Genomic DNA, 26,403 nt, shown 5'->3' with positions numbered 1-26,403 from the left:
CCAGAAGATCTTGTTTGGAACAGGACCTGAAGGCCTTTAGAAGCTTCAAGTACTTCACAACACACTGGAATCACTCAAGGAGCTTTCTCTCTGGCCCCCACTCTCAGGGAGTCTGATTCAGGTCATCTGAATGACCTGAGTGAGTGGGGCAGCCATGTGGCACCTGTCGGAGCCTCCTAAGCAAAGACCGGAGGTTAGCTCATGGGTCTCCTGGCTGCTCAGACATGCTGTGTGTCCTTCTTTCCCTGGCCACCCTTCCTCACTCCCTACTGCCTCTGTGGGCCAGTCACCTCTGATGCACCCTCCCGTTCAGGAGCTAGCGAGGATTCTGGCAGTGAAACATTTGATAGGAGACAGTCCAGAGGGATGTTATGGCTCCTCCTCCCCCAGAAAGGAAGATGGGTCAGCTCTGCAGTCCTGGCCCAGCTGTCATGCTCCAGTGGGCCCCAGGATGCTCTGGACTATGTGAACACTGTGGGAAGGGAAGAATCCGTCTCATTCTCCTTCTGCTCCCAGCTTTGCCTGACACATGGTAGGTGCATGATAGAGGTTTGCTGGAGCATTGAGTGCTTTCTCAGTTTTCCCCAGAGCTCACAGATTATGTGGCAGTACAAGTCAACTCCAATTCAGAGAGGAGATGTGACCAAGAAGAGATGTCTGTCAGTGAATCCCTATGAAGTGAGCCTCTGTGAGCTCCAACTTGGCTTATGGAAATTGGAGATCTGTGTCTATGGCGGTGTCCTCATAGCGCTGGAAGCCCTTGGCCAGGCATGGCTCAAAGAGCACCAGATGACCAAGACCTGGAACGCTGGGCCACATTTTAAGATCATGATCCCATTGGCCAGTCGTAATTTAGTGCTTCCCTCCCAGGCTAGTCCTCTCCAGGAACAGTGATGATGTGGGGGGTGCAAGGGTTCTCCACTAGGCCTTCTCCCCCTCCTCTTTTCACCTGCGGTTCTGAATTCCCAGTGGAGCCAGGTGGACCAGGCACTACTTCAACACGAAAACCCCCCCTAGGATCAAGTAGAGAGGTCCTGGGGCATATATCAACTACCTCTGTGTTAAGTACAAATTCCACGCCACAAGGATATGTGACAAAGAATTTCTGCATTGTGCTCCAAGGCTGTTCTGTAATTTCTCTCTACCATCCATAGACACTAAGGTACTCCTAATATTTGCTCAGGAAGAGGATGTATAGCCTACCAGTATACATCTTGGGGCTCTTCTCATCTGTAAGAGCTTTACTACAAAATCCAGCTTCCTTTAACATCCTATGTATACATCTCTAGAGTGGTGATCTTCAGTGTGGGGTTGGGTACCCCAGTGGGTGCAAACATGATCCCCTGAAGTCATGGAAGAAAATATTAGAACACCTAGTACTTTTTTTTTTTTTAACGGATTGGATACATAATCAATAGCCTGCTGAAATCACAGGTCTAAGTGACACAGCCTTCACTTTTCATGAAACTGAAAATAGCAGGTTTGGTTGTGAATAGCTGGGGGAGGAGAGAGGGTGGGGAACATGTTTGATGATACTCCCCTAGGTGTTTCTTTGGAGAGGGAGATGAAGAACAGATCAAAGGTGATAAGATGCCCCTGGTTTCTGTGTCAGCCCAACCAGCTTTCTGAAGCCAAATCTAAAAGACCTGCCTGTTACCCTCTCCCCAGTCAGATGTGACTTGTTCTTCTCTGGGACCCTTCTTCGCCACTTTTTCCCTTGCTCAAAGCTCAGGTCACTGTAATTTCTGATGTCACTTGACTTCTTATCATGTCTGTTCTAGAGTCTCAGCTCTTTGAGGGCAGCTTACCCCGTATGTCCTGAAGGCCCTGCTCATGGGATCTGATGGAGAACCCTTGGAGACATTATGAAGCTTTCATTTGTAAAAGATGACCAAGTCTATAGTGAGGTCACTGAGCACTAGACAGTATTTTCCTAGCTTTGATTGCCACAGTCAGTAAAAGCTCAAAAACAGATTTTAGGCTTGCCACCCTATGTCAGTCCCCTGAATAATTTTTGCCTAAAGGCTTTTTAAAAATTACTGTTTATCGTCACTGCCATTTCATTTATAAAAAAAGAAAAGAAAAAGGACATTTTAATACCACACAGCTAGAAACGATACAGTCTCAGAAAGAAAAGATCATCCTTCCCAAGAAAGGACTCTGGGACCTTATGTTGCCACATAATGTATCTTTACAACATCCTCACTCATCATGCCCTAGTCCACAGTTTACCATTTAGGAACCTCTGAGGTGAAGGGAGGCAGCAACACAAAAAGTCCAATCAAATCACTGACAGCATTTTGTCTCCCTCCAAGGTGGTCAAGGGGGAGACAAGCCCAGTTCTGAATAGAACCACGATGGGTAGGATGTAAGATGCTTGTGCCACCTTGTCTTCATCACTCTTCCTTGCCCCTTGGTTATCTATCCTTCTCACAGGGCCTTAATCCCCAACAAATAAAACCCAAAATGTCAATCCAAGGCTTTTACCTTAGATAACATCAAACCCCAAAGAAAATAACACCTAATAGTGGAATTCCAAGGGAGTAGGTGGCCAATCCTTTCCATTTGAGTAGCCCCTCAAGTCACAGCATATTTATGACTACAGACCAATCCACCACTCTCTAGAGCTGGCCCTGTAAAGAGGTCCAAAGCTCCAGTAGCCATTAGGACCTTGGAACTCTCGCACCTGATCAGAGGGCAAAGCTCTCTATAGATCCCCATGAAATGCTGATATGGTTAATTTTATCCTTTGGGCTAAAAACAGTGTATACCCAGAAAATGATTATGTTGACTATACCACATATATGTTGTCAAGAAAAGCCAACCTCAAGCCACATATGCACATGTGCATAAAGGCCTTGAATTGCACGTGATCAGCTCTTCTTGAGTTCTTCACTATTTATTAACTTTTTTCTTTCTATTGCTTATTCAGTTTGTCAAGTGCTAGCACATGCTTGCTTACAATAAGTACCAGACCACCAAATGCTTAAGAAAAATTAGGAGAGAAACTCTTAAATGGAAAAAAAAATTATATTCATTAACTTAATTTTTTTTCCTGCAATAACGCCAGTATTTGATATCAACAGCAGAACATGAGGGTCCAGCTGGAGGTGCATCAGTGTTCCCTGGGAGCTTAATGATAACAGGCCAGAATCGTTTACATTGGGCCTGTCCCAGAAATTCCAGGTGGCCACAGACGTGATCTTTTAAATGAAGTGTCCATTTCCTATTGTGCAATAAATTGTCACCAATTGCCTGAAAAATATCAGGACACCTGATCTGACCAGTATTTGTCCTGCCGCGTGCAGGGAGTAGAAGACAGACCGGAAGTACAGCTAGAGCACCAAATCATCCTGATGATTTATAGTGACAACTGGCACAACATGTGAAACCAGGTATCCTGGAAAATGTACAGTAGCCATAGCAATAGCATCACCCAGAGTACATCCCTAGGCCTGGACTTAAGGTCAAATGCTCACTGGCACCAATCAATCCCTTGACATATATAGGGACTTCTTGCAGTCTGCTTCCTTGGTACAGACAACAGACTCTGTCCTCACACTATGAGGAGCCCAAGGCCTCCCCATCTGCCGTATGCCAAGCTCCTTCACCTGTTCAATGCACATGGTGAGAGAGGTGGGAGGGATGAGGGTGGTGACAAGCCGCAAGTTGGGCACCACCGTAGGCAGCTACTTTGAAGTCACGGGGCTGGGATGGCCCTGACTACCCTTCCCATAGCACATGTTCATCTGTCCGAGCAAAGTCCAGTGTCTCTTGATCCTGCAGGTAAGAAAGCAAGGGAGGTGGATCCTGGTGCCAAGGCTAGTCCCCCATCCTTTACCTGACCCAGCCTGTGGACCCCGCCCACCACTCCACCACTTCTGCCACCTCCCCTAAGGCTGTGAGGTGAGGACCCTCTCTTTTTGCTCCAGGCATTAAACAGTGAAGCCCAAATTCCAGGCACCGGACGCAAGTTGGGATTTGGTATCCCTTTAGCTGCCTCACATTTTCTTTCTAAATTAGAGCTCTAAGTCTCAGACTTCGGGGCCCCTGGGTGGCTCAATCTGACTTCAGCTCAGGTCACGATCTCACGTCTCATGGGTTCAAGCCCAGCATCGGGATCTGTGCTGACTGCTTGGAGCCTGGAGCCTGCTTCAGATTCTCTGTCTCCCTCTCTCTTTGCTCCTTCCCCGCTTGCATTCCATCTCTCTCTCCTCCCCAATCCCTTGCAAAATTAAACATTAAAAAAAAAAAAAAAAGACTCGGACTTCAAATATACAGAGGTGATAAAGCAGCAGGCTGAATTTCCTACATTCTCTTGTGGCTGTGCCCCCCATCACTGCTGCACAGCCACCTTCACTTGCCCCCAGCCTGCTCCTTCTGGAGACTGTTCACAATATACTCTCTTAGCTGTGGGTAAGAATTCTACCTGTTGTACACAATAAACTTCTCAATGGCTGTGAAAGAGATTCTGACGGCATGGGGGAGGAGCCTGGGGTGTGCATGTGTTAAGTGTATTGTGGGCATGTGTACCATAACGATAAGGAACCTGCTGAAACAGACCCATATTTACAGAATAAAAATCTATCATCATACCCTAGCCCAGAGCTTCTCAAATTTCAGCATGCTCATGAATCCCCCTGGGGATCATTTTAAAATGCAGGTTCTGATTCAGTATGGTTACATTCCTACCAGGGGCCCAGGTGGGGTCCACACTGCTGCAGGGTGGACCACATTTTGAGTAGTGAGGGGTCATAGGCAAGTTGGGGTTGGAGGGTCAGCCCAAAGTCAAGGGGACCATATTTTCTGAACCCCAAGCCAGGGCACATGTGTGGGGAAAGATTTGGGTTTGCTTCCTGGAAGCAGAGGCAGTCTGGGAACCATACCAGGATGCTGAAGCTTTGCACATCCTGGAACATTCTCAGAGATTGGGGCTAGTGGTTCTCAGACTCATCTCCTGAGGACGTGCTGTCTCTAAGCTGGACCCGCAAAAGCTGCTATTGCAATCAAATCACTTTTGTTTCCTCCCAGACCACTGGGGAGAAATGTTAATACACTGAGTTTGCCAAGTTATGTTTTTGTCCTATATATTTTCCTCTGCTTTAATTAGAAGGAAAATTTAGCTACGGCAGGATAATCTCTGGTAAGAGAAAGGCAGCTAATCGAGCAAGGGTCTGTGACCCCTGAGCTTCACCTCCTCTGGGGTCCCCTCTTCAGCCCTGCTGACCCGATTATGGGTCTGCAGCTACCTAGTATTTAACACCCTAGTGTTTAAGCATCAGCCCTCCTTTGATTTGCTTTATTCCCACTGGGACTTCAAAAAAAGTTATTATAGTATATACTATGTGAAATCAAAAAGGAAGCATACCCAGAGAATAAAGGGAGCACAAAGGTTGCCTGGTGGATGGCTGATCTGTTCAGGAGAAAACATTGAGGGAAATTGAGCAGGGAGGACGAGCAGGCAGAGAGGTGAGAGAAGGGAGTGGGGAAAGGGGGAGATGGCCCTGAGCAGGCTGACAGATGACTGGAACCTGCATGGATATGTGGCCAGAGAGAAAAGTCCTGGTAGCCTAAGAACTTTTATGAACTGGCATGTCATTTTTAAGCTTTTCATAGTACTGTGATTTAAAAGCCCTTTACTAACTTGAACCTTTAGTAAAAGTTGCTGCATATACCCATGCATGCACATGAGGACACACACACACACACACACACACACACACACACACACACACACTGGAGTCTGGCTCAAGAATCTAAAACATCAAACTCACGGGCCCCAAAATGTTGGCACAATTTGCAGGCCTGGGCCCAGACACAGGACCCAACTTCAAGGCCAACTTGGAGGGAGTTATTAGACCACACATTGCTAGGTGTCGCCCTCCTAGGGGCACTGTGGCAAAAGTCAAGAGAGCCAGCCTATCCCCTTTTGGATTCTGGAGGGAAGGAGGTGGGGAGGGGAGACTGGTGGCCACAGGAGTTTGGGTGTGAGTGGGAATGGAGATGTAGGGTTGGGTTTAGAAATATGAGACACTTCATAAGCGGAGTTCCCAGGTCTCCAGAACAAGGTGAGCAGGGAAATAAACTTACATCACAAGACAATAACAGCAGCATTCATAAACAAGAATTATCCAAATTCAGTAGGAAAGGACTAAGCTCACAGACCAAGGCTGCTGTATCTGCTAACAAGCATTCAAAACTAACAAAATCAGCAAGTAAATGGCAAAGGACTACTCGTGGAAAACCAGAAACAGTCAATCCAGTTTAGACAGCTCGATTATTTATTTGTGACCCTGTTTATGACTTCATATTTCATATGTGTATTATAGGCAGCAAAAACTACTCCCCATTCACACAGTGGGCATTAAACAGGTCAATAATGCACAGTGTTTTAAAAGAGTGACACTATGTCCAAATACTAGGCACATGAACCCATCTGTAGGCCAACGGTTTATGAAAACAGACAATAAATGTGAAATTGGGAAGGTTGTGAAAATCCTGAGACATGTGGTTATCACTCTGATAGCTAAGGTGCCTGTGTCTGCCTGTGGGTGTGATGCCCCCATCAAAAGATGGCCCAAATACAGCCCTGAATCCCAGCCCAGCAAACAAGGAAACTTTCCCTGTGGCAATTCAGTTTGATCAATCCAAACTGATCTCCTTACCCTCTAGGTTTCAAAAAATTATTACAGGGGTTGGGGGGACTCTGGGCCCCCAAAGCATGAGAGCTACAGGCCTCCTCTACCTCTGGCCCTGCTTTCCCAGAAACATGGGATGAGGCCTCACGGTCTCACATTTCTGGGCAAAGGGGACTGGTGTGGACATACCAGCGTGGTACATCTCTCTGGGCATAGAGGTTTCCTTTATGCTCCTATAGCACTTTTTTCAGGCTTCTACTACGTGGTACTCAAATTGCTTTTGAGACAGTTTTCCACTGTGTTTTAAAAGCCAGCCCCAGCATGTCTATAAACATCAGTTCATATTCCTGGAATAAATCTTTTTTGTGTTCCATCCTACTACCCACAGGGGTACAGATGGCATGTTTTATGTGGTGGCCACTATTTACAATTCAACTCCACGGAGGCCCATGAGATGCCACAAATGGAGCCCACACAGGAAGACAGCCCCTTGGGCAGGGACATTTGTCCCGACAGGCCAGGAGTGCCAGGAAGGGCCACACCCTGAAAGTACACGGGGAGTCTCTACCACTAACATACATTCTCCGTTCAGGGCCAGCGGGATCCTGGGCATCCCCGGGAGGCACACAGACAGTCAGGCTTTGCCCAAGTGACTGTGGGGTGTGCACGGCCAGTGGCTGTAAGCAGGGAAAACAGCACACGCAAAATGCCCCAAACTGGCCATAGAGTTAAAAACATCAACAAAGCAAATCCTTCCCTACCAAGAAGGCTCACCACAATCATTTGAATGTTCAAAAGCAACTGCTAGCTCAGTATCAAAGTATCCTTTCTATTCTGATGGACAGCCATTAATCACAGGAGATATGACCTTGTCAGGACCTCAAGGACTGAATAATAGAAGCAGGGTTTTTCTGTGGTGGTGGGGAGAGAGGGAAAGGAAGAGGAAGCACTTTACTCTGAAGAATACTCTGAAGAAGCCACTGCTGTCTCTGTCTCAGACTAAGATAGCATTTGCCGAAAATGTCAACAGATTGCTTCTTGAGTTGGAGTTGTGCAGACATCAAAAGCTTATTTTAACAGGGCATTTTGCTTAAAATCACTTGGTTAGTTTAGGCATTTAGAATGCCTCTTAGTATATAATTTGGATCAAGAAGTTCTTGTTGAGTTTGACTGATTTAGCATAAATCAGAAGGACATACTGTAATAGACCCATTCACATAACCAGCGCCTTTAGGCCATTAATGTAGTAAAATTTCTCCTTTGTTTGTGTTGAATTTTTAATAGGGCCTTTCTTTCTTTCTTTCTTTCTTTTTTTTTTTTTTTTTTTTTTTTTTAATGGAGCTTAGTTGCTATGCAGAGGCTTAGCGCTCCTGCATGGGGATCAGTTCCAGACTTTGGTTTGATTTGAAACAAGCCTAGCAAATTTGCCTGAATGTGATTCAAAAGGTTTTCCTGTTTTCCTATTTCTCTCATCAGGAGATTGAAGGAAGGTGAAAAGCAAGTCACTACTTGAGTTCAAATAATGCTGGCTTGATTTTTTTCACAAGTATTCAGTATGATTCAGTAGACACAGTCAGAAGGACAACCATTGCCCCTCTGAAACGCTACAATAGCTCGCAAGGACCGGGGCTCAGGGAGCTAATTTCAAAATGCAGTTTACTTATACTCACAGATAAAGTCTTATTCTCCCATTTTTACTTTTCATTCAGTCTTTCTTTCACTTTCTCTCTCCATATTACGCTGAATAGATGTGACTCAAAAAGTTAATGGTAATTGCTCCCATCTTAATTTAGCAAAGAGAGAGAAAGTGAGAGAGAGAAATGAGTATAATTTCCAGATCTGAGCACAGGTCATTACAGGTGTGTTATATTAGTGTATTCATGAGCCTCCCGGGACAGGCATGCTGAGATATCCAATAACTTTCTTAATGTGTAATTACACGCCATCGGACTATAATTGATTAATTGAAAAGAGAATGTAGGCAGATGTGAGGGCAAGACTTCTGCTGCTCATCAAATGAATATGTCCTTGCTTCTCTTTAATAAGTTAAGTGGAACTACTCAAAAGCAATTAAGTCAGTAGTGAAATTCATTAAATTTTAAGTAATTATTGGTATTAAATTCTGTAATAAAATTCAAGACTTTGTGTAGTTCTATATCAAAAAGAAGTATGACAATTCTATGGGGCCCATTTGGCAGAATGAGGGTTCCAGAGAAACTGCATCTTGGACCCATTGACATTTTGTGTGAAAATCACCTGAGAGAAAGAGAGAAAGAAATGGGGGTGGGGAGGGGAGCCTTCTGGAAGCTTTGCTGGCCATCCTAGACGAGCCAGAATGAATATGTCCCTTAAACCTAGGAATGTAGTGGTGTTTCCGCAGTAATTCTTTCATTTTAAAACCTTTATCTACATAGTTCAAAAAGAATGAAAAAAAATACATGTTTTTCACACTAATGCCTTGAGTACTACATTTGATACTTTCTCTAGTAATTACATTCAAACATAAACATGAATTATAGGGAGTTAGATATGATTTGGAGAAAATTCTTTCCAGGCCTTATTCTCTCATTTGAGAAACAAACCTAGGCTTTGGGGGTGGGGGGGCAGGTTGAGGTATGCCATAGCTTATGGAGTGGCCACAGATAGTCCTCAGAGCCCGTAAGTGGCTTCTACACCTTCTGCTACTATTCATTCTGCCCAGGCAACTGGACAACTCAGAAATGTGTCAGAAAGGAACTCAACTCAGCCAATGTGCCGCATTCCAGACATTCCTGACAACTCCCTAGACATAGGGGAGCCCTTGGTGTCTGAGCTGGCTGTGGAAAAGTGCCAACTGGGAGCCACACCGGTATGGTTTGTTCATTCATTCATACAGTAAGTATTTCTTAAGCACCTATTCAAAGCCTTTTAAAGATGATTTTGTATCTATATCTATATATATAGTATATACAATATCAAGTAAATGTACTTTATTTATTCCCCCCTAGAATTAGAGGGGGAGGATTCTGTAAAAAGGTAATCCAAGGTTTGTACCCATCTCAGCCGATCTGGTGCCCTGCACACGGTAGGCACTCAGTGAAAGCTTGCTGATTGAACAATGGAAGGAATCAATGATGTGGACTGTGAGGAACACAGGATAGCATGTGGCACTAGCACAAAGGTCTCTTTAATTTTTGGAAACCGTTATTAACATTACACATGTTAACGCTTGGTCAGGATAAGGTAAAGAGATGGTGATGATGGCTGTTGAGAGTGAATGAGAACTGACTCCCAGGCTTCTGTTCTAACCAACAGCATCCTTAACAGTCCTGTCAATTCTTTCTTGACATAAAAAAAAAAAACCACACACACACACACAAAAACTGGAAATGTAAGCTCATGTATTGTGGTCATTTTTTTTTTTTAAACAGTAAATTCAACCACATTTTTTTAAACTTGTGCTTCCAAATCTAAATATAACTTTCTGTGGTTAGTTTCACAATTTAAAAAGAAATGATTGTGCTTTCATTGTTTGCTGGGGCTCCCACTTTGATGATGTGAGAGCCGGTCTCCTAGATGCAAGGCGGCTGGCTCCCATCATGAACCCTGTGAGAGGCATCCCCACTGCAGACTGACTAGACACAGAGAGAGCAGGGAGAGATGTGACTCACCACTCCCAGCGAGAGGGACAAAAGCATTTTATGTATACCCTAATTCCTGTTGGAAGACAAAAATTCCAATCCTCACACACATTGTAATTTTAGAAAGCATAACTAAAGCTAAAACTAAATTAGACTAACTAGGTATATTGGGCTCAGAAAGAAAAAAAAAATTAGGGCACGTGGAAAGACATTAGGTCTCATTTTCTGTTTGCATGTGTTTCTGCTGGAACGGGCAATTTATTGTCCCACAGCTCATTTTAATCTTGAACACAACCTTGATAATCTGTGTAGCAGCAACCCAACTATTTCAAAGAGAAGTTCTAACCCAGGGACATACTCTTTCTACCACTCTGTCATGTTTACTAAATGATGTTTTGCTCACATCGTTTTGGATTTCTGTTTCTTTGTTTTTCACTTTTACAACAGGCCCCAAATATATTCCAGACAGTTAAATCAGACCAAAGGAAAACCGATTTATCAAATGAATAATTAAGTACCTAACTGACATATTCTGAAATTTATCAGTATATGAACAAAGAAGATGGCCAAAGAAGTAGGTGATGGTGTTCATTTCCAAAAGAAAAGTAGAATTTTAAATGGTCAGGTAATTAGAATAATTAGAGAATGTAGGATTACAAAAATTTTAATTTGAGGGATTAAATAGCATACCTTTTTGTGTGAGACTTTTTCCCCAAAAGCCATTTGATATTCAATGGTCTAGCTTAGTAAACACAATATATATAATAAAATGTTTTTATTTGATGAAGATCTTTAAAATCTTTAGGGTCATTACTGAATAAATACCAGTTCTCCTTCTAGAATCCTGTGCATGCAAGGTGTAAAGAATACAATCAAAACCTATTTATGATAAGATTTTTGTCTTCATTTAAAAACAAAAAAGGATTCTACACTTGTGTTGGGCACAGCATAACGTATAGAGTTGTCCAACTCAAATAAATAAATAAATAAAAGGATTCTGAATACTCATGTGAATTTTATTTATTGGCATTTCCTTCTTTCTCTTAAAAGTTGAGTACGGGGCGCCTGGGTGGCGCAGTCGGTTAAGCGTCCGACTTCAGCCAGGTCACGATCTCGCGGTCCGTGAGTTCGAGCCCCGCGTCAGGCTCTGGGCTGATGGCTCGGAGCCTGGAGCCTGTTTCCGATTCTGTGTCTCCCTCTCTCTCTGCCCCTCCCCCGTTCATGCTCTGTCTCTCTCTGTCCCAAAAATAAATAAAAAAAAAAAAACGTTGAGAAAAAAAAAAAAAAAAAAAAAAGTTGAGTACAAAAGAGGGGTTTTATTCCCTTTATTACCATTTATTGAGTGCTTATTATATGCCAGGTGTTTTATATGTATTATCTCATTTAGATTTTACACCAACCCTAAACAGCTATTATTTCTGTTTTACGGATGCAGAACCTGACTTTCCCAAGACCACAAAGCTAGTAACCACATAGCCAGGAAGTGGGCAAAGTCAATGTGACTCCAGGGCACAGATACTACAGTGCCTCTGTGCTGTTTTCTGATGGACAGACTATTACATTCTTGTTAATGGAGTTCTACCCCTCTTCAAATAATCCAAATTTAAAAACCTTTTTCCCCCCTAGTTTGTATTTTTTGTAGTCCAAATCACACTGATCCATGAATCATTGTGAATCACAAATATTTTAAACTTCAGTTTCTTGCTTCTACTTTGATCTCGTTTTTCCCACTGACTACAATTAGCCACTTACTCAATTAAGACTGTTATCCAAAATCTAAATTGACAAAATTAGCTTGAGCCGAAATCTTTGCCAGGTATTTATATTAACACGGTCACAAGAACTTGGTGACCAATATTTTTGGACAGCCATTTGCAGTCTCTTGCCTTTCCAGCTGCGAGAAGCCTTTGCCCTCATCACAGTGTGCCTGGACTGTACCAGGCTTTCACAACAGTACTTCCTGGCTCAGGTACTTACTACAGAGTCCCACATCCTAAAACACTAAATGTGAAATTTCTCACTGTTTTTATTATCTGACCACAGCCTACCGAGTTAACTCCTGTCACCCCTCACAAAATGATGTATGTCCAGCAGTCTCTTAACTGGCCCCTCATGTGCTGGCTATTCACCTCCCTCATCACTCCACCGGCAGCCTTCTCTTTCTCTGGGACACCCTTGAATTATGCACCCACCCTCCAAGGACCAGTCCAGGCCCCACCTCCCCTGAGCACCTACTCTTTTATTTTTTTAATGAGAGAGACAGAGACAGAGAAAGGGCTTGAGCAGAGAAAGGGCAGAGAGGGAGACACAGAATCAGAAGCAGGCTCCAGGCTCTGAGCTGCCAGCACAGAGCCCGATGTGGGGCTTGAACTCACAGACCACGAGATCATGACCCAAGCCAAAGCTGGACACTTAACCGACTGAGCCACCCAGGCGCCCCTCTGAGCACCTACTCATGATGACTCCATCCCACCATCTCTCCCATCCCTTTACTTCCTTGTTGCATACAGACTACTTTAATATGTATTTCTATTCTCTAATCAACATACCACCCATCTGGCACTTTGCTATTCACTGGAAGTTCATTGTTCATATAAAGACAGTTTGTAAACTCCTTATGAGAAGGACCCACATTTTATACGTTGTTTGCACTGCAACACATGACTTTTTTTTTTTTTTCAACGTTTTTTATTTATTTTTGGGACAGAGAGAGACAGAGCATGAACGGGGGAGGGGCAGAGAGAGAGGGAGACACAGAATCGGAAACAGGCTCCAGGCTCCGAGCCATCAGCCCAGAGCCTGACGCGGGGCTCGAACTCACGGACCGCGAGATCGTGACCTGGCTGAAGTCGGACGCTTAACCGACTGCGCCACCCAGGCGCCCCGCAACACATGACTTTTAAGCATAGCACTGGAGAAACTGAAAAGACAAATGTCTTCAAAATCTGGGTCACACACACATACCATGACCTCCTACTCTCATATTAATTCCCCTTTTTCAGATGTGTGCCCATGACACTGAATACCCAGATTTTTTTCAAAGGTTTTAAAACTTTACAGACATTGTCTTCGTGCAGTGTATACAAAAGAATAAATTAGAGATATAAGAAACTATTCAGACCAAGTAAACCAGGAAGAATATATCCCTTGAGAAAAGGTCTTTTGGATTTGAATTATCAGGACCAGCTGTCTCCACTGATGGAGCTCCATTTCCAACTTGGCTGATTTGATGACAGTCAGAACATTGTTTAAAAATCAAAATGCCGGGGCGCCTGGGTGGCTCAGTCGGTTAAGCAACCGACTTCAGCTCAGGTCATGATCTCACAGTCCGTGAGTTCAAGCCCTGTGTCAGGCTCTGTGCTGACAGCTCAGAGCTTGGAGCCTGCTTCAGATTCTGTGTCTCCCTCTCTCTCTCCTGCTCATGCTCTGTCTCTCTCTGTCTCAAAAATAAATAAAAACATTAAAAAAATTTTTTTAATAAAAATAAAAATGCTAAGGAAAGATGAAAATATTTCATTACAAATTTATTTTTCCATGTTACTTATTTTTACGTATTCATATGTAAATATCAAATTATTATAGAAAAAATACTGCATAAATAAGTGAGATGTATTAAATGCCACAGGCTGATAAGCACTTTTGTAATCCTGTAGTTAATTTTCCTTTATATATGTATCCACATTTTCACATAGGATATATCAATTTGCCTTCATATATTGTATTTTATGTACATATGTATGCAACATTGTTGCATATTTTCAAAATTCAAGCTGCCTGGAAAATATATAAATATTTCTCTAAGCCAAAAATGGTGTTTGGTTCTTTGGAAGTGTCCTTACACATTTATCAGACAATTCAGAAGTTAAAAGCACCACTGATTGAAATGGGTATATAATGGAGGCCACCAAAATATTTTACATATTGTAATAATCTGGATGCTTTGCATGTGAAGGCTTTATCCTAGCACATGAGCAATATTTAAATATTGCCCCCCTTCCTACCTCAGGCTTTGACACTTCAAAATGTTCATGTGGGTCTCCCTTCCTTATTCACACAAAGAAGTGTGTAACAGATCCTGCTGCCATTTCAAAATCAGATTCAAAATTTCCATAAAAATCAAACCAAATCATATTGCGATCTGATCCCTACAAAACAGCAGAGTATTTCACATAATTAAGTTAAGGGTGTAACTTTACCTATGCAAATTGACATCCTGAATGTGGATTATGAAATTTGAAGTGTAGGGGCGCCTGGGTGGCTCAGTCAGGCGTCTGACTTCGGCTCAGGTCATGATCTCATGGTTTGTGGGTTCGAGTCCCGCATTGAGCTCTGTGCTGACAGCTCGGAGCCTGGAGCCTGCTTCAGATTCTGTCTCTCTCTCTCTCTCTCTGACCCTCCCCCATTTGTGCGTGCTCTCTCTCTCTCTTTCAAAAGTAAGTAAACATTAAAAAAAGAGAAAATTGAAAGTGTAGGAAATGCACTCATGTGTACAATCTCTTCAGTAGGTTGGGAACTTCTCTAAGAGATGTTGCTCAGGGTGATGATGATGGATAAAGGCATCCTGATTTATAAAAAACATACTTTATCCTAATGTACCCTACAGAGTGTTCTATTGAGAAAGGGAAAGAAATCATTGCTCCTTTACCAATGCACCTTCATGAATTTTCTAGAGAAATATTGATGGATATGCAATCCAAAGTAGAACAGTAAGCAATTTCCTGGATAATTAAGGAACAAGTTGTGATTATTTCAAACGTGGCTTATCTGGGGTCTATCTTAACTGGTTCAACATTTCACTCAAGAGAATGAACAAAGCCATCCGTTGGCTCCACTGAAGGGAAAGTATATAGCAGTCACATGCTCAGCCGTGACAACTACAGGCCAACCCCGCACTTGAACTTGTCAGTGGCCAATGCACAATCCAGAGCCAACCTTATGCATTTCACTTTTACCTGAACTAGAGCCAGGGGGATATGCTATTGCAGGCATTCATTCAATAAATAATCACTGAGCACCTACCTCCACAGTTCATGGACTCTATGCCATCATTGGTTGTTAAGATACCATTATTTTGTATCACTAGGGAAAAACACTGCCAATTAAAAAATGACAGGTCATCAATTGTAATATGCAATCCCATTTCTGAGATGTTACGTTGTTAAGGGGGGAAAAGTGCATTTTACAATCCATGAAATGGGCTGCAGGCAAGCACAGTTCTCAGGGATGCAGTGAGGGAAGACAAAGCTCCTGCCTCACAGAGCTCTCAGCCAAAGGGAGCTTCACCTGGAATTAAAAGATGTCTCATCTCCTGGTTGCATGTGGCCATGCAGTAGGGGAAGAGAGCCCTCCCGGAAAGCCTGACACCTTAGGTCAGGAGACGGGGAAGTGTACAAAACACACGATTATGAAAGATGCTTCAAGCCAAATGCAGTGAGAAAATACATTCCTTCAAAGATTCTTGTTTGCCTGAATCTGTTCAGTGGCAGCTTAATCGTGGGCTTCCATCCTCCTTCTTCCCTTTCAAAATTCCCCCTCACCAGTCCCCTATCACCCCCATGCCCCTATCTCCAATTTCTTGCCTCCCTTATTACTCACGTATGTCCTTCTTCTCAACTCCAAATATTTTTCATGCCCTCTCCCTTGTTCTTCCAAGAGACTTTTGTTAGCCTTCTAGCCATAAACCAAACACATGACTGAATAGGCTTACTTTTAGTTCTGGCTGGCTATTTGTGCACTTTTATATTGATAATTGATATCCTATCTGACTTTCTGGATTTGCTTGATATATGACCTAGAGTTTCCGTGAAGCCATCAGAGGTGACTTTTCTTTGGTATTTTAGGTAATTTTTCAGTTCTAGCAATTAAAGTAATGAGGGAGAGTGTGACTGACACCTGACTCTGGGTAATGGCCAGGAGTCTCACAGGATATGGATCAGTTCCCTCCAAGGAATACAACAGTACTAATCAAAAGAGGTCAACAAGTCCTTCCTGATCACAAAAAGAATCAAAATCTTCAAAAGAAGACTTCGTACTTATCATACATAATCTATTGCTGTCAGAGTTGTAAAAATAATATACTCAAATGCTTCTATAATACTGCAAAATATATTTTCTGTAGTCCACCAATTAAACAACATATACTTTGGTTCCTTTCCCCACAATTTATCATGCACTGGGAATTCTCCAACGTTACAGGCCTTTCTGAATAAATTCCCCTTCCTGACATTCCCATAGATGTTCTTTCTGGCTTCAGAAAGAATTCTGAATTCTACCAAAGAATTGTTACTATAAAGAAGCAAGAAAGAGTGATTCTGAATTAATTTCTTAATTCTTCATCCCACCAACATGGATTGAATAACTTCTCTAACCTGGGATGGCAAATGTATCAGACCTGGTTCCTACCCTGAGAAGGCAGCAGTGTGCCTTGGCCTGACCTCAGGTCAGAGAGATGTGGGCCAAACTTGGGCTCTGCACCTACTCATTAGATCCCTTTTCCTCCCCCACTATAAGAAATGTAACATCTCTGAATTTTAACTTCCCCGTTTGTAAAATGGAAATAATAATAGCTGTTTGGCAATGCTATGGAGAATGAAAGGTCTAAAGGAGAGTCTGTGGGGCGCCTGGGTGGCTCAGTCGGTTGAGCGTCCGACTTCGGCTCAGGTCACGATCTCACAGTCCGTGAGTTCGAGCCCCACGTCGGGCTCTGGGATGATGGCTCAGAGCCTGGAGCCTGCTTCCGATTCTGTGTCTCCCTCTCTCTCTGACCCTCCCCCGTTCATGCTCTGTCTCTGTCTCAAAAATAAATAAACGTAAAAAAAAAAATTAAAAAAAAAAAATAAAGGAGAGTCTGTAAAGACCAAGCACAGTGCTGGCATATTGAAGGCACCCCACAAAGGATGACTTCTTGTCTCCTTTCCTTAACAGGCATATCCGTCTGCTATTGCAGGTATTTCCAGGTATAAATTACAATTTTTCCTGAGCTTTGCATTTATTTTCTTAGAATATTTCCAAGATATTCTAAATATGCACAGATTTCTTGCATATTTCCAAGATTAACAATTTTACTATTAAATGGTAGGGCAAGAGGAAGGGGTCTTGGACCATGTAGAGAGTCTTCCCTGAGAGTTATATTAAAAAAAAAAAAGAGTTTAGCTCTAAAAATAATATCCATAATTTATCTTGTCCTTCTCACTGTTCACAAGCAAATTTTGTGGTTTTTGCATGCATCTGTGCACACTCAAGACTTTCAGATAACCTATTGCTAGAAAATGTGGCCAAGTGGTATGATAGAATGTGCTTGAAAATCAGCAGCCTTGGGGTGCCTGGGTGGCTCAGTCAGTTAAGCATCTGACTTCAGCTCAGGTCACGATCTCACAGTTCATGGGTCTCTGTGCTGACAGCTCGGAGCCTGGAGCCTGCTTCAGATTCTTTGTCTCCCTCTCTCTCTGCCCTTCCCCCACTCGTGCTCTGTCTCTCTCTCTTTCTCTCAAAAATAAACATTAAAAAAGTAAAAAAAAGAAAAGAAGCAGCCTTAGAAGAAGTAATCATAATCACAACAACGCTGATTAAGTACCAACTACCAACTGTTCACCAAATACCGTTCCAAGAAACTTATGGGTGTTCATTCATTTGGACCCCACACCAACCCTCCTGGATGGATACTGTCCTCCTTTTACAGACCAGGGCATGGACATTCTGTGACTTGCCCAAGGTCACACAGCCAATGGGTGGAGTGGCTGAGATTCCTGAATCTGAACCAAACAGTCTGGCTCAAGAGTCTAAGCTCTTCAGTACACCATACCATATTTTGAAAGTTTTATAGTCTTCTTCAAAAAAAGTATTCCAATATTTCAGTAATTTACAATTCAGCAGTAGCTGCTATGCAGCTAATAGACATCTCTAGTGTCCTCAGCATAAACAGATAAGTAGGTAGATGTTCAAGGGTTTCTCTGAAGTTAAAATATTACATATGGGCTTCTAGCCAAACAAACTGAGAAGAGACTCTAGTTAGAGAATAAAGGCAGGTACTTCCAGCATCTGCCTAAAGATTTTGTTTAAACTGATGCCACTTTCCAGCTCTATTTTGTTAGTAATATGGCTAACACTCGTTGAATTTTTACTGTGTGCCAGGCATACCAAGATGCACGTTTATACATGATCCCATTTACTCCTCAAAACAACCCTATACAGGTACATACTGTGTGTATTCACATTTTGTAGGTAAAGACACTGAAGCTCAGAGCAGACAGGAACTTGCCCAGGTTGCACAGGTGGCATGTCTAGAGCATGAATTGGGATGCCCACTCTCATCCATCACACCACATTGTCTCCCTTGGAGAACACAAGGTCCTTGACATCTCTCTCTGGCTCTAAGAGCCACTGTGATGTACTATGTGAGAAGTCAGTATGAAAACCAAACCATTATGCCTCTGACTTTTTTTGTGCAATGGCCCTGAAACTAGAAAGGCAAAGATTTCCATGTGATGGAAAAGGGAACCTGCTGGGGACCAAGGGTCTCTTATCAAATTGAGGGTCCCTAGCCCCAAGAAATGTCCTTGTACCAGTGCAGAAGCTGGGGAACTCTAGCCCTTACCCAAATGGCTTCTCTCCCAAATAAAGAAACTAAAAAGAGAGAGTTAAAATAAGTTTCCCTCGGTGGAGAGATGGGGAATGAAGCGAGATGGTCTACAGCAGTATAGAGGGTCTTTGTACAGGAGAAGAAGAAAGCTCTGAACCACGAGAACGCAGCAGCAATGGAGCCAAGAGGTTAGAAAGAAAGAGAAGCAGCAAACCCAGCTGGAGAACAAAGTGAAACAATAACACTGGCGGAAACAGAGAGATGTGCAAGTGAAATACAACAGCCCAAGCAGAATGCATCCCTTCTGCCTCTGTTAAAGAAGAGGGGTGCCTGGGTGGCTCAGTAGGTTAAGCAACTGACTCCTGATTCCGGCTCAGGTCATGATCTCATGATCTTGAGACCAAGCCCTGCACTGGGCTCTGCACTGAGTATGGAGCCTGCTTGGGATTCTCTCTCTCTCTCTGCCCCTCCTCTGCTCTGCTCTCTCTTTCAAATTAAATAAAGAAAAACTTAAAAAAGAAAAAAAGGAGAGATGGTCTTGTTGCAGGGCATAATTGTGCCACCTCTGTTGGAACTTCCCCTTGCTTAGCCTAATACTGGTCCTTTTCTTTATAAAAAGTTCTATTTTTCTAAAACATATTTCAAAAAAACTGTAGGAGCACAGGAATAGCCCCAGACTAAAGGGATCTGGAGGGTGGGTATAAAAATGATGGGACAGGCCAACTCTCTCTAGACAGCAAGCAGTCCCTGGGGTTTTCTGGGTCATTTTACACTTTTGGGGCTGTTACAGTTACTATTTCAGGAAACTGGTACACAGCATACTACATACACAAATGTCATATGATATTTTGTTTGATGTGACGGAAGTCCAAGTGTGTCACCACAAATTTACATTCTCAGTGCTTTGTGCCGCTCAGCTGTAACATCAAAGCAATTGTGTGACTTCAAGTTGAGCCAGGGCATGAATCTGGCTTTCTGTTAAACGAAGTGTTAAGGGGAGGGTCTTTGGTTTATACCCCCTATTTTAAAAAGCTTATCAAGCTTCAAGTGAAATGCGGCAGTTTATATCACCTTTTGGGGGTCCTCCTTAAGTCCTCATGATCCAGCTGGAAAATCCTAGCCAACAGTTAATATATCACTGCAATCCCAGAATTTCACCTCACTGCTGTTAGGAGGCCAACATATATATACTCATGAACTAGGCTGGGTTGCAAAGAGATCTGATTTTGTTTTTAAATAAATACATTTAGAACCAGGGACTTGGAAGTAAAGAACCCAAGTTACTATTGGCATTGTGGGTTTTTTGTTTTTTTGTTTTACCTTAAGGACTTTCTAAACTAGATCTGATTGTCTATGTCTTGCAAGGTTGTGCCAAGCAGGGAGGGAAGAGCACAGTGCATAACCCAGAGTCATTTGTTTTATGTGTACCTAGTCCCAAAGCTCCAATTCCCAATTTAATCCATGTCAATGGGTTCTTTCTAGCCAGAAAAGTGGGGAACTAAAGTCTTTACAAAACAAACAAACAAACGAGCAAAAAGCATATTTGTTTACAATCTTCCAGTAGAATAAAATGGGGATGAGGTGGGTACCGGGTAGAGGGACAGATGAAACAAGATTAATAGTTAGCACTTGTTAAAGCTAGGTGATACATACATGGGGGGGGGTCATTATATCACTCTCTTTACTCTTCTATGTGTTAGTAATTTTCCATGATAATTTATTTTAATCCCATAGAAGTACTAGGAATTTCCATGAAGTACAGCTACTGAAGTCCAGGCTTGACAGGATGCTGTAAGTTATTGAAACCTGGGCAAAAGAATCAGCCTGTTAGCTCACCCCCTTATCCTTCAGGTTCTCTACACTCCTGCCAGTTCAGATGCCACCAGTACAGTCACCTGGTCTGTATTTCCCACCTCCTTGCCTTTGCCATGCTATTTTCCTCTGCTTAGAATGCCCCTTTTCCTAACACCTCAGCTCCAACTATCCAAATCCAACCTATGGAAGGCCTTGATCGAAGGCATCCTCCTCCTTTGTTAAGTCTCGAATTACTACATATGGAAAGAATCTCCTCTTCCTTTGAACTCCAGAACTTTGCTGGTGCTCTCTTGGGCACAGCCAACTGTGTAACGATAACATTCGTGAGAATAAGAAGAATCATAATAATAGCAGCTAGTACATACTATACTGAATGTTACTATGTACCAGGCATTTTAAATATGTCATCACTTTCCTTACAATATCTTCTGAGGTTATTACCTTGTATTATCACACCCTACAGATGAAGATCTGAGGTTCAGAGAGGTCTAAGAGGATCCACTGTGATGTGACACCAGATGTGTCACCATAAATTTTACGCCGCTGTGCATATGAGCCTTAGTGATACCACCAGAGTAATAGAGTATAAATTAAAGTCTGGCTGGGGCAAAATTCTAACCTTCAGGAAGACCTGAGAGCCCACATTCCTGATGACTACAATACTGTATATGCCTATTCTTTCTACTGAACTGCAAGCTCCTTCAGGGAAAGGACTATATCTTTTTCTGTTTTTGTGTCCCCCACAAGCACTGTCTAGTACAATGCCATGTATATAGAAGATACTCGATAACATCTAGTGGACTGAACAATGTATTGCTACAAAGCAGTTCTGTACAGCAATTCTGCCTAAGGACTATGCCCACCTGTTGCAATCCAGCTCTTGTCTACCTTCACCAGGAAATTAGATGGACAAACAGCCCATGCAAGAACTGCCTACGCATCTCTCCTCCCACCACCTCTGTCCACAGGCCACAAAACTAAAATGGTTTTCATCTTTTCCCTACACTGGCATCACAAATGACCAGAAAGAAGTCTTCCCTGATGCTATTTTTTGTAGCCTCCCAGTTGTGGACTCCCTCTCCCGCCACCCTCTGCAAAATTCCCACCCCTATTAGCCTTAGGAAAGGCCAAAGGGAGTCAGATTGTGTCTCAGTGATGACTCGGGAAGCTGGAACTGAGCAAAACAGGCTGATTTCCCTCTTGAGTTTCCTTTCTCTTATTTCTCCTTTCAGACTGCTTAAACCTGCATTCTTTCCAACCAAATTACACTACGTTGCTGCTGCTGTTCTTTGACTGTATTTTGACCTCCCTCTTGAATGCAGTGATGTTCTCTGGACTGGCCCTCAGAACACCTGGGGAGTAGGCTTGGTCGCCTTCAGTTCCGTCCCCTAAACCCTCACAACATTGCTCTTCTTCTAGCTACAGGTCTTCTCCCTCCAAGGACCCAGCTTCTGCTGTATTTCTGCAAGGTCTTACTCCCAGCTGGCTTTTAAGAACTGAGAAAGTCCTAGCTGATGAGTAGGTGTGAGTTCATCACATGATAAATGTCCTCTTCTCAACTATAGCTCTTAATCCAATTCCCACCATCAATATGAGCATTGTAGTAGAGGAAAAGAAGAGAAGAGAAGGCCTTCTAGTCCTGAAAGAATGAGGCAATAATGGTAAAAGGACCAGCAACGGGGGTGAAATTTGGGGCAGAGGCCAGTCACCTGTGGCTGGCTCTAAATGTTCCCTCTTCTGGACTCCCCTAAGCCATGTTGCTGGAGTGTTAATGTGATGTGAATTTCCACAGTTGTTTTTTTTTTAATTGAAAGTTATTTGCCTTGGTCATAAATTTAGCTACGTCAGCAAAATACCCTGGGGTGTGTGTGTGTGTGTGTGTGTGTGTGTGCGCGTGTGTGTGCGCACGCACACACACGCACATGGTACCTATCTGTGAAGAGGTAGATGGGGGCCATGCTGAATTGTGTTATATCAAACAGTACTCACGCTTTATCTAATGTCACTCATCTTGACAGCACTGCATTTTCAAAATTAATAAAAAGCATAAGGAAGCTGCTGCACAATCACCAACCAGAGAATCTTGGCCACCAAGCTAAATATCTAGTCATCTGTGTTGTACATTAAGTGTGAAGGCACATATCACAGTTTGGGATTTAAATGGAAAAATCAATACCCTTCAGGAATCTGCAGTTGCACAGCAGATTTTTCTATCTGCCAATGCTTTGTTTGTCAGTGCCTTCTGATTACACATACTTGTGCATTCCAGGCATCGATTTTGCTTTATTTCTGTTTAGGCTACTTAACCCTCTTCCAAGCAGCAGAGGCTGGGGGTGTGGGAGAGAGGGCAGAGAAAATAAACAGTCACTAATACAAGTCTGAGTCAATGTTCAGTCCACCTGGCCGGGGCACTTTCTGTCAGTCCCTATATGTAGCCATGTGTCCTGATCATCTGCGAGCCTAGAAATAACCTATTCCCCTAGTGTTTTTTTCCAAGGGCCATTGGCAACCCCAACAAAGTTCCTCCACTTTCCAAACCCACCCCTGCTCTTGCTACGGTGAACTATGCAAGGTGGCTCTGAAGCTAAGAAAGTACTTTGGAGCAGGACTTGCAATCTTTTTTCACGAAGTCTTTAAAAATTCGCTCTAAGCTGCACTAAGAAAACTCCAAGGACTGCCTATTTCTCACTTAAGAATGTTCTAGCTTTTTCATATAGAAGCATCACTTTTCCCAGCCTCATATCCAGCCAAATACCACTGCTTTTCTTGTAGTTGAAAAAATTAAATTTCTCCTTAGAGAAATAAGCTTCCTTGTTTTTTTCTCTTTATTCTCCTTTTTCTTTTGTCACAAAAAAACTATGCTGATGAAAATAAAGCATTTCTTACAGTGACTAAAAGGACAAAGATCGTACACATCTCTCAAAACTACTGCTAATACACTACTGTGTCTAAGCATAGCAATGATTAAACATACATTTTCTCTAAAGGTAGCTGGAAAAGATGTTCACATATATATTTTACTTCCTCCTGTATGAACCGACCACAACCAGGACTCAGCACATTCGTTTTAACAATAAATATTTTTTTTTAAAAATCAACTATGGCATATTAATTTTAACTGTTTCTCTAAAAAGAAGTAAGATACTCCCCAAAGCATTTTGATACCAAACATAGCATTAATGGCCCCTACGGTCTTCTGCTGGATAACTATGGTTACAGAGGGAAGTATTAAAAGGGAAATGGATGAAAAAGATTTCCCCAAAATAGGTCATGCTAGGAGGCCTGGAAGCTTAAGAGCCCTAAGGTAAAATATAAGGTGAGTTAAATCATCAGAAAGCAAACAAACAAGCAAACAAACAAAAAAAAAGCAACTGCATTGATAAGCAGCGAATTTGCCTGCGGACTGATTGGTCAAGGGGCTAGACACACAGCATGAGTGGCTCTATTGTAACCATGCAGTTTATGGAGCTGGGGGGAAAAGAGTTTCTCACTGTCAACATCTAGCTGCTGCGGCTAGGATGGGTAAGAACTGTATTTTTCTCTCTTCTCCTGCTCTTTGGACACTTTGTTTTTAATGAACAGTTGGTATCAGAGCTAAGTCCAAAGACTGTTACATGTGGGATTTCCTAATGCGGAGACCTGGCAGAGCTGTTCGGTGTTCAGCCAAAACACTAAATAGAAATGAGACTACCTCAAAATGTAACAACGGAGCATCTTCATTCTCTTTCAGTGTTTTCATTTAGTTGGAGCAAATGTTTTGCTTTAATGCAATTGAAAAGAAAAGAACATTTAGGGACAACATAGCTAGATCCCTCATAAAGCTTCATTTTCAAAAGCAAGTGCTTAAATATCTAAATAAATGACAATTCATTCTCTGTTTACTTTAGGTAAACAGCAAATGCATCGCGGAGTACTCATTTTCAAAAGCTAATCAAGAACATTAGGTCCCGACAGATTCATTTAATAGAAATATAATAGGCATTCCTTCTTGCTTTTCATCTTGTCTTGCTGTAAATGCTAAAATGAACAGCAAATTAACCCTGCGTTGGAACAGAGTCCCTGTCACAGCTGATACCCCCTCTCTCGCGACTTGTAAACATCCCCGCATCCTGTCGCTGCTTTGACTTCTCCTACAGAGGAAAGACGAAAGTGCCTGATTGAGTTTGGCAAGAGAGTGTAGGAACACTTGAATCCTAAAGGGAGTACTGCGTGTCAACTCTGCTATCTTTCCCAGCAGAGCAAAATATTACCATGCTGTCTCCTAAAATAGTGTACAATTAGGAAGGAGGAGGAGGAGTGGAGGTGGGATTGTTTTTTTTTTTTTTTCCAAGCTACATATATCGACTGTCTTTCTCTCCATTTTTAACTTTACTAGCCATTCTCCAAATGGCTGGTTATAAACTACTATACAGAACAAGCTAACAAAGACAGGGCCATCCACGCTCTATAATCAGATATAAAAGATTTGCACACAATCTGAGATCTTATAGTTAATATTCAGTGATATCAGAATTAGCATTTAGAACTCTATACAGAAAAACTGTAATACTTCATAAATGATGTAATAATGAACAAACCCTTTCAAAAACTGTTTTCACTGTGCTAAAGTAACATTCTAGACTTGTTGTAAGTATGTTATTCTTACAAGTAGTTCGCAGTTATTCTTGAAGGCAAGCCTTGGAGTTTCCTTAGCATAGTGCTGCTGGGGGAAATTTTCAGCTTGTCCATCTTCATCTCTAGCCTGAAGGGAAATATAATGGCCTATTTAGGGACTTAACAAATAATGGAAGAAAAAAAAAAGCTAAAAGCATAACAGCTCAGACCATTAAACAAACGGGAATCCAGAAATAACAACATTATTAAGAAGTTTGTTTAAATACGCAGTACGCCTTTTAGATGTCAAAATTCGGGGTTTATTTTTCTTGACGTAGTTTGGTTTCGACATGCAAATTCACTGTGGTGTGATATTTTAAATGATATGAAGCAAACCAAAATCAAATAGTTTCGTTGGCAATTAACCACCACTTTGGTCTTCCAGTGGCTTTCGTTGCACATTGAGGATTATATGACATACGTACGTGTTTAAACTTTTTGGCATGCTTAAGCAATCTCTAGATAACGCACTTTAAGAAAATTCTAATAGCAAGGCCACAAGAAAAGCAGTTTGCATCGTTATATTTTGCATCGTAATACTATTAGAGATAAACTGATTCCCCTTGATTTTTAAATAAAGATCTGAAAGGAGCAATGATCTAGTAAGAACAATGATTCTTCAATCGAATGCAGTAAAAAAAAAAAAAAAGATTTAATTAAGAAGCTGCATTAAAAGTTACTAGTTATTTTGATCTACGCTGTTAATTAAGAAAGCTGAAGTTTAAATGGAGACATTAACAGAACCCGTTAGCAATACCGCTTGCATACAGTCTTGTCCTCCTAATCTCCATCCGTTTCTGGTTTGGAGTGGGAAAGGGGGAGAGGTAGGTGAAAGGAGGCGTGTCTGCAGCACACTCATTAAACCATTCATTTGGGTGACACTTGCACCTCGCTCTGCTCTCATCTCATCTTAGCCCTAACTGCTCCCCCTTTCCTGGCCTCCTGAAATTCACAGCTGAGCTGTCTCCCTCACATATGGCTTGCATATAATTATGCATATTCCATTTTGCGCTGCATTAAAATGATGAGCTCCTGGCTCCCTGCCAGCTGATTTTAAAAAGCCCAAGTGAAGTAGGAAAAAGGAGAGAAACACAGGGAG

At 42.3% G+C, this 26,403-nt stretch overlaps 1 protein-coding gene across 2 annotated transcripts in view; it reads right to left on the bottom strand.

Moving 5' to 3' along the window:
* The window catches only part of SOBP (sine oculis binding protein homolog), a 165,224-nt gene that overhangs the window by 42,405 nt on the left and 96,416 nt on the right, over positions 1-26,403 (bottom strand). The window contains exon 5 of one of the 2 annotated variants that reach the window (XM_058734867.1): positions 25,297-25,392. The exons of the other annotated variant lie outside the window; for it this stretch is intronic. Within the exon in view, the coding sequence (XP_058590850.1) occupies positions 25,297-25,392 (96 nt within the window). The remainder of the gene's footprint in view (positions 1-25,296; positions 25,393-26,403) is intronic. 2 annotated transcript variants of the gene reach the window in all.

The sequence above is a fragment of the Neofelis nebulosa genome, chromosome 6, assembly GCF_028018385.1.
Source record: "Neofelis nebulosa isolate mNeoNeb1 chromosome 6, mNeoNeb1.pri, whole genome shotgun sequence".
Taxonomy (NCBI): domain Eukaryota; kingdom Metazoa; phylum Chordata; class Mammalia; order Carnivora; family Felidae; genus Neofelis; species Neofelis nebulosa.
This window is presented reverse-complemented; position numbering and strand designations above follow the sequence as displayed.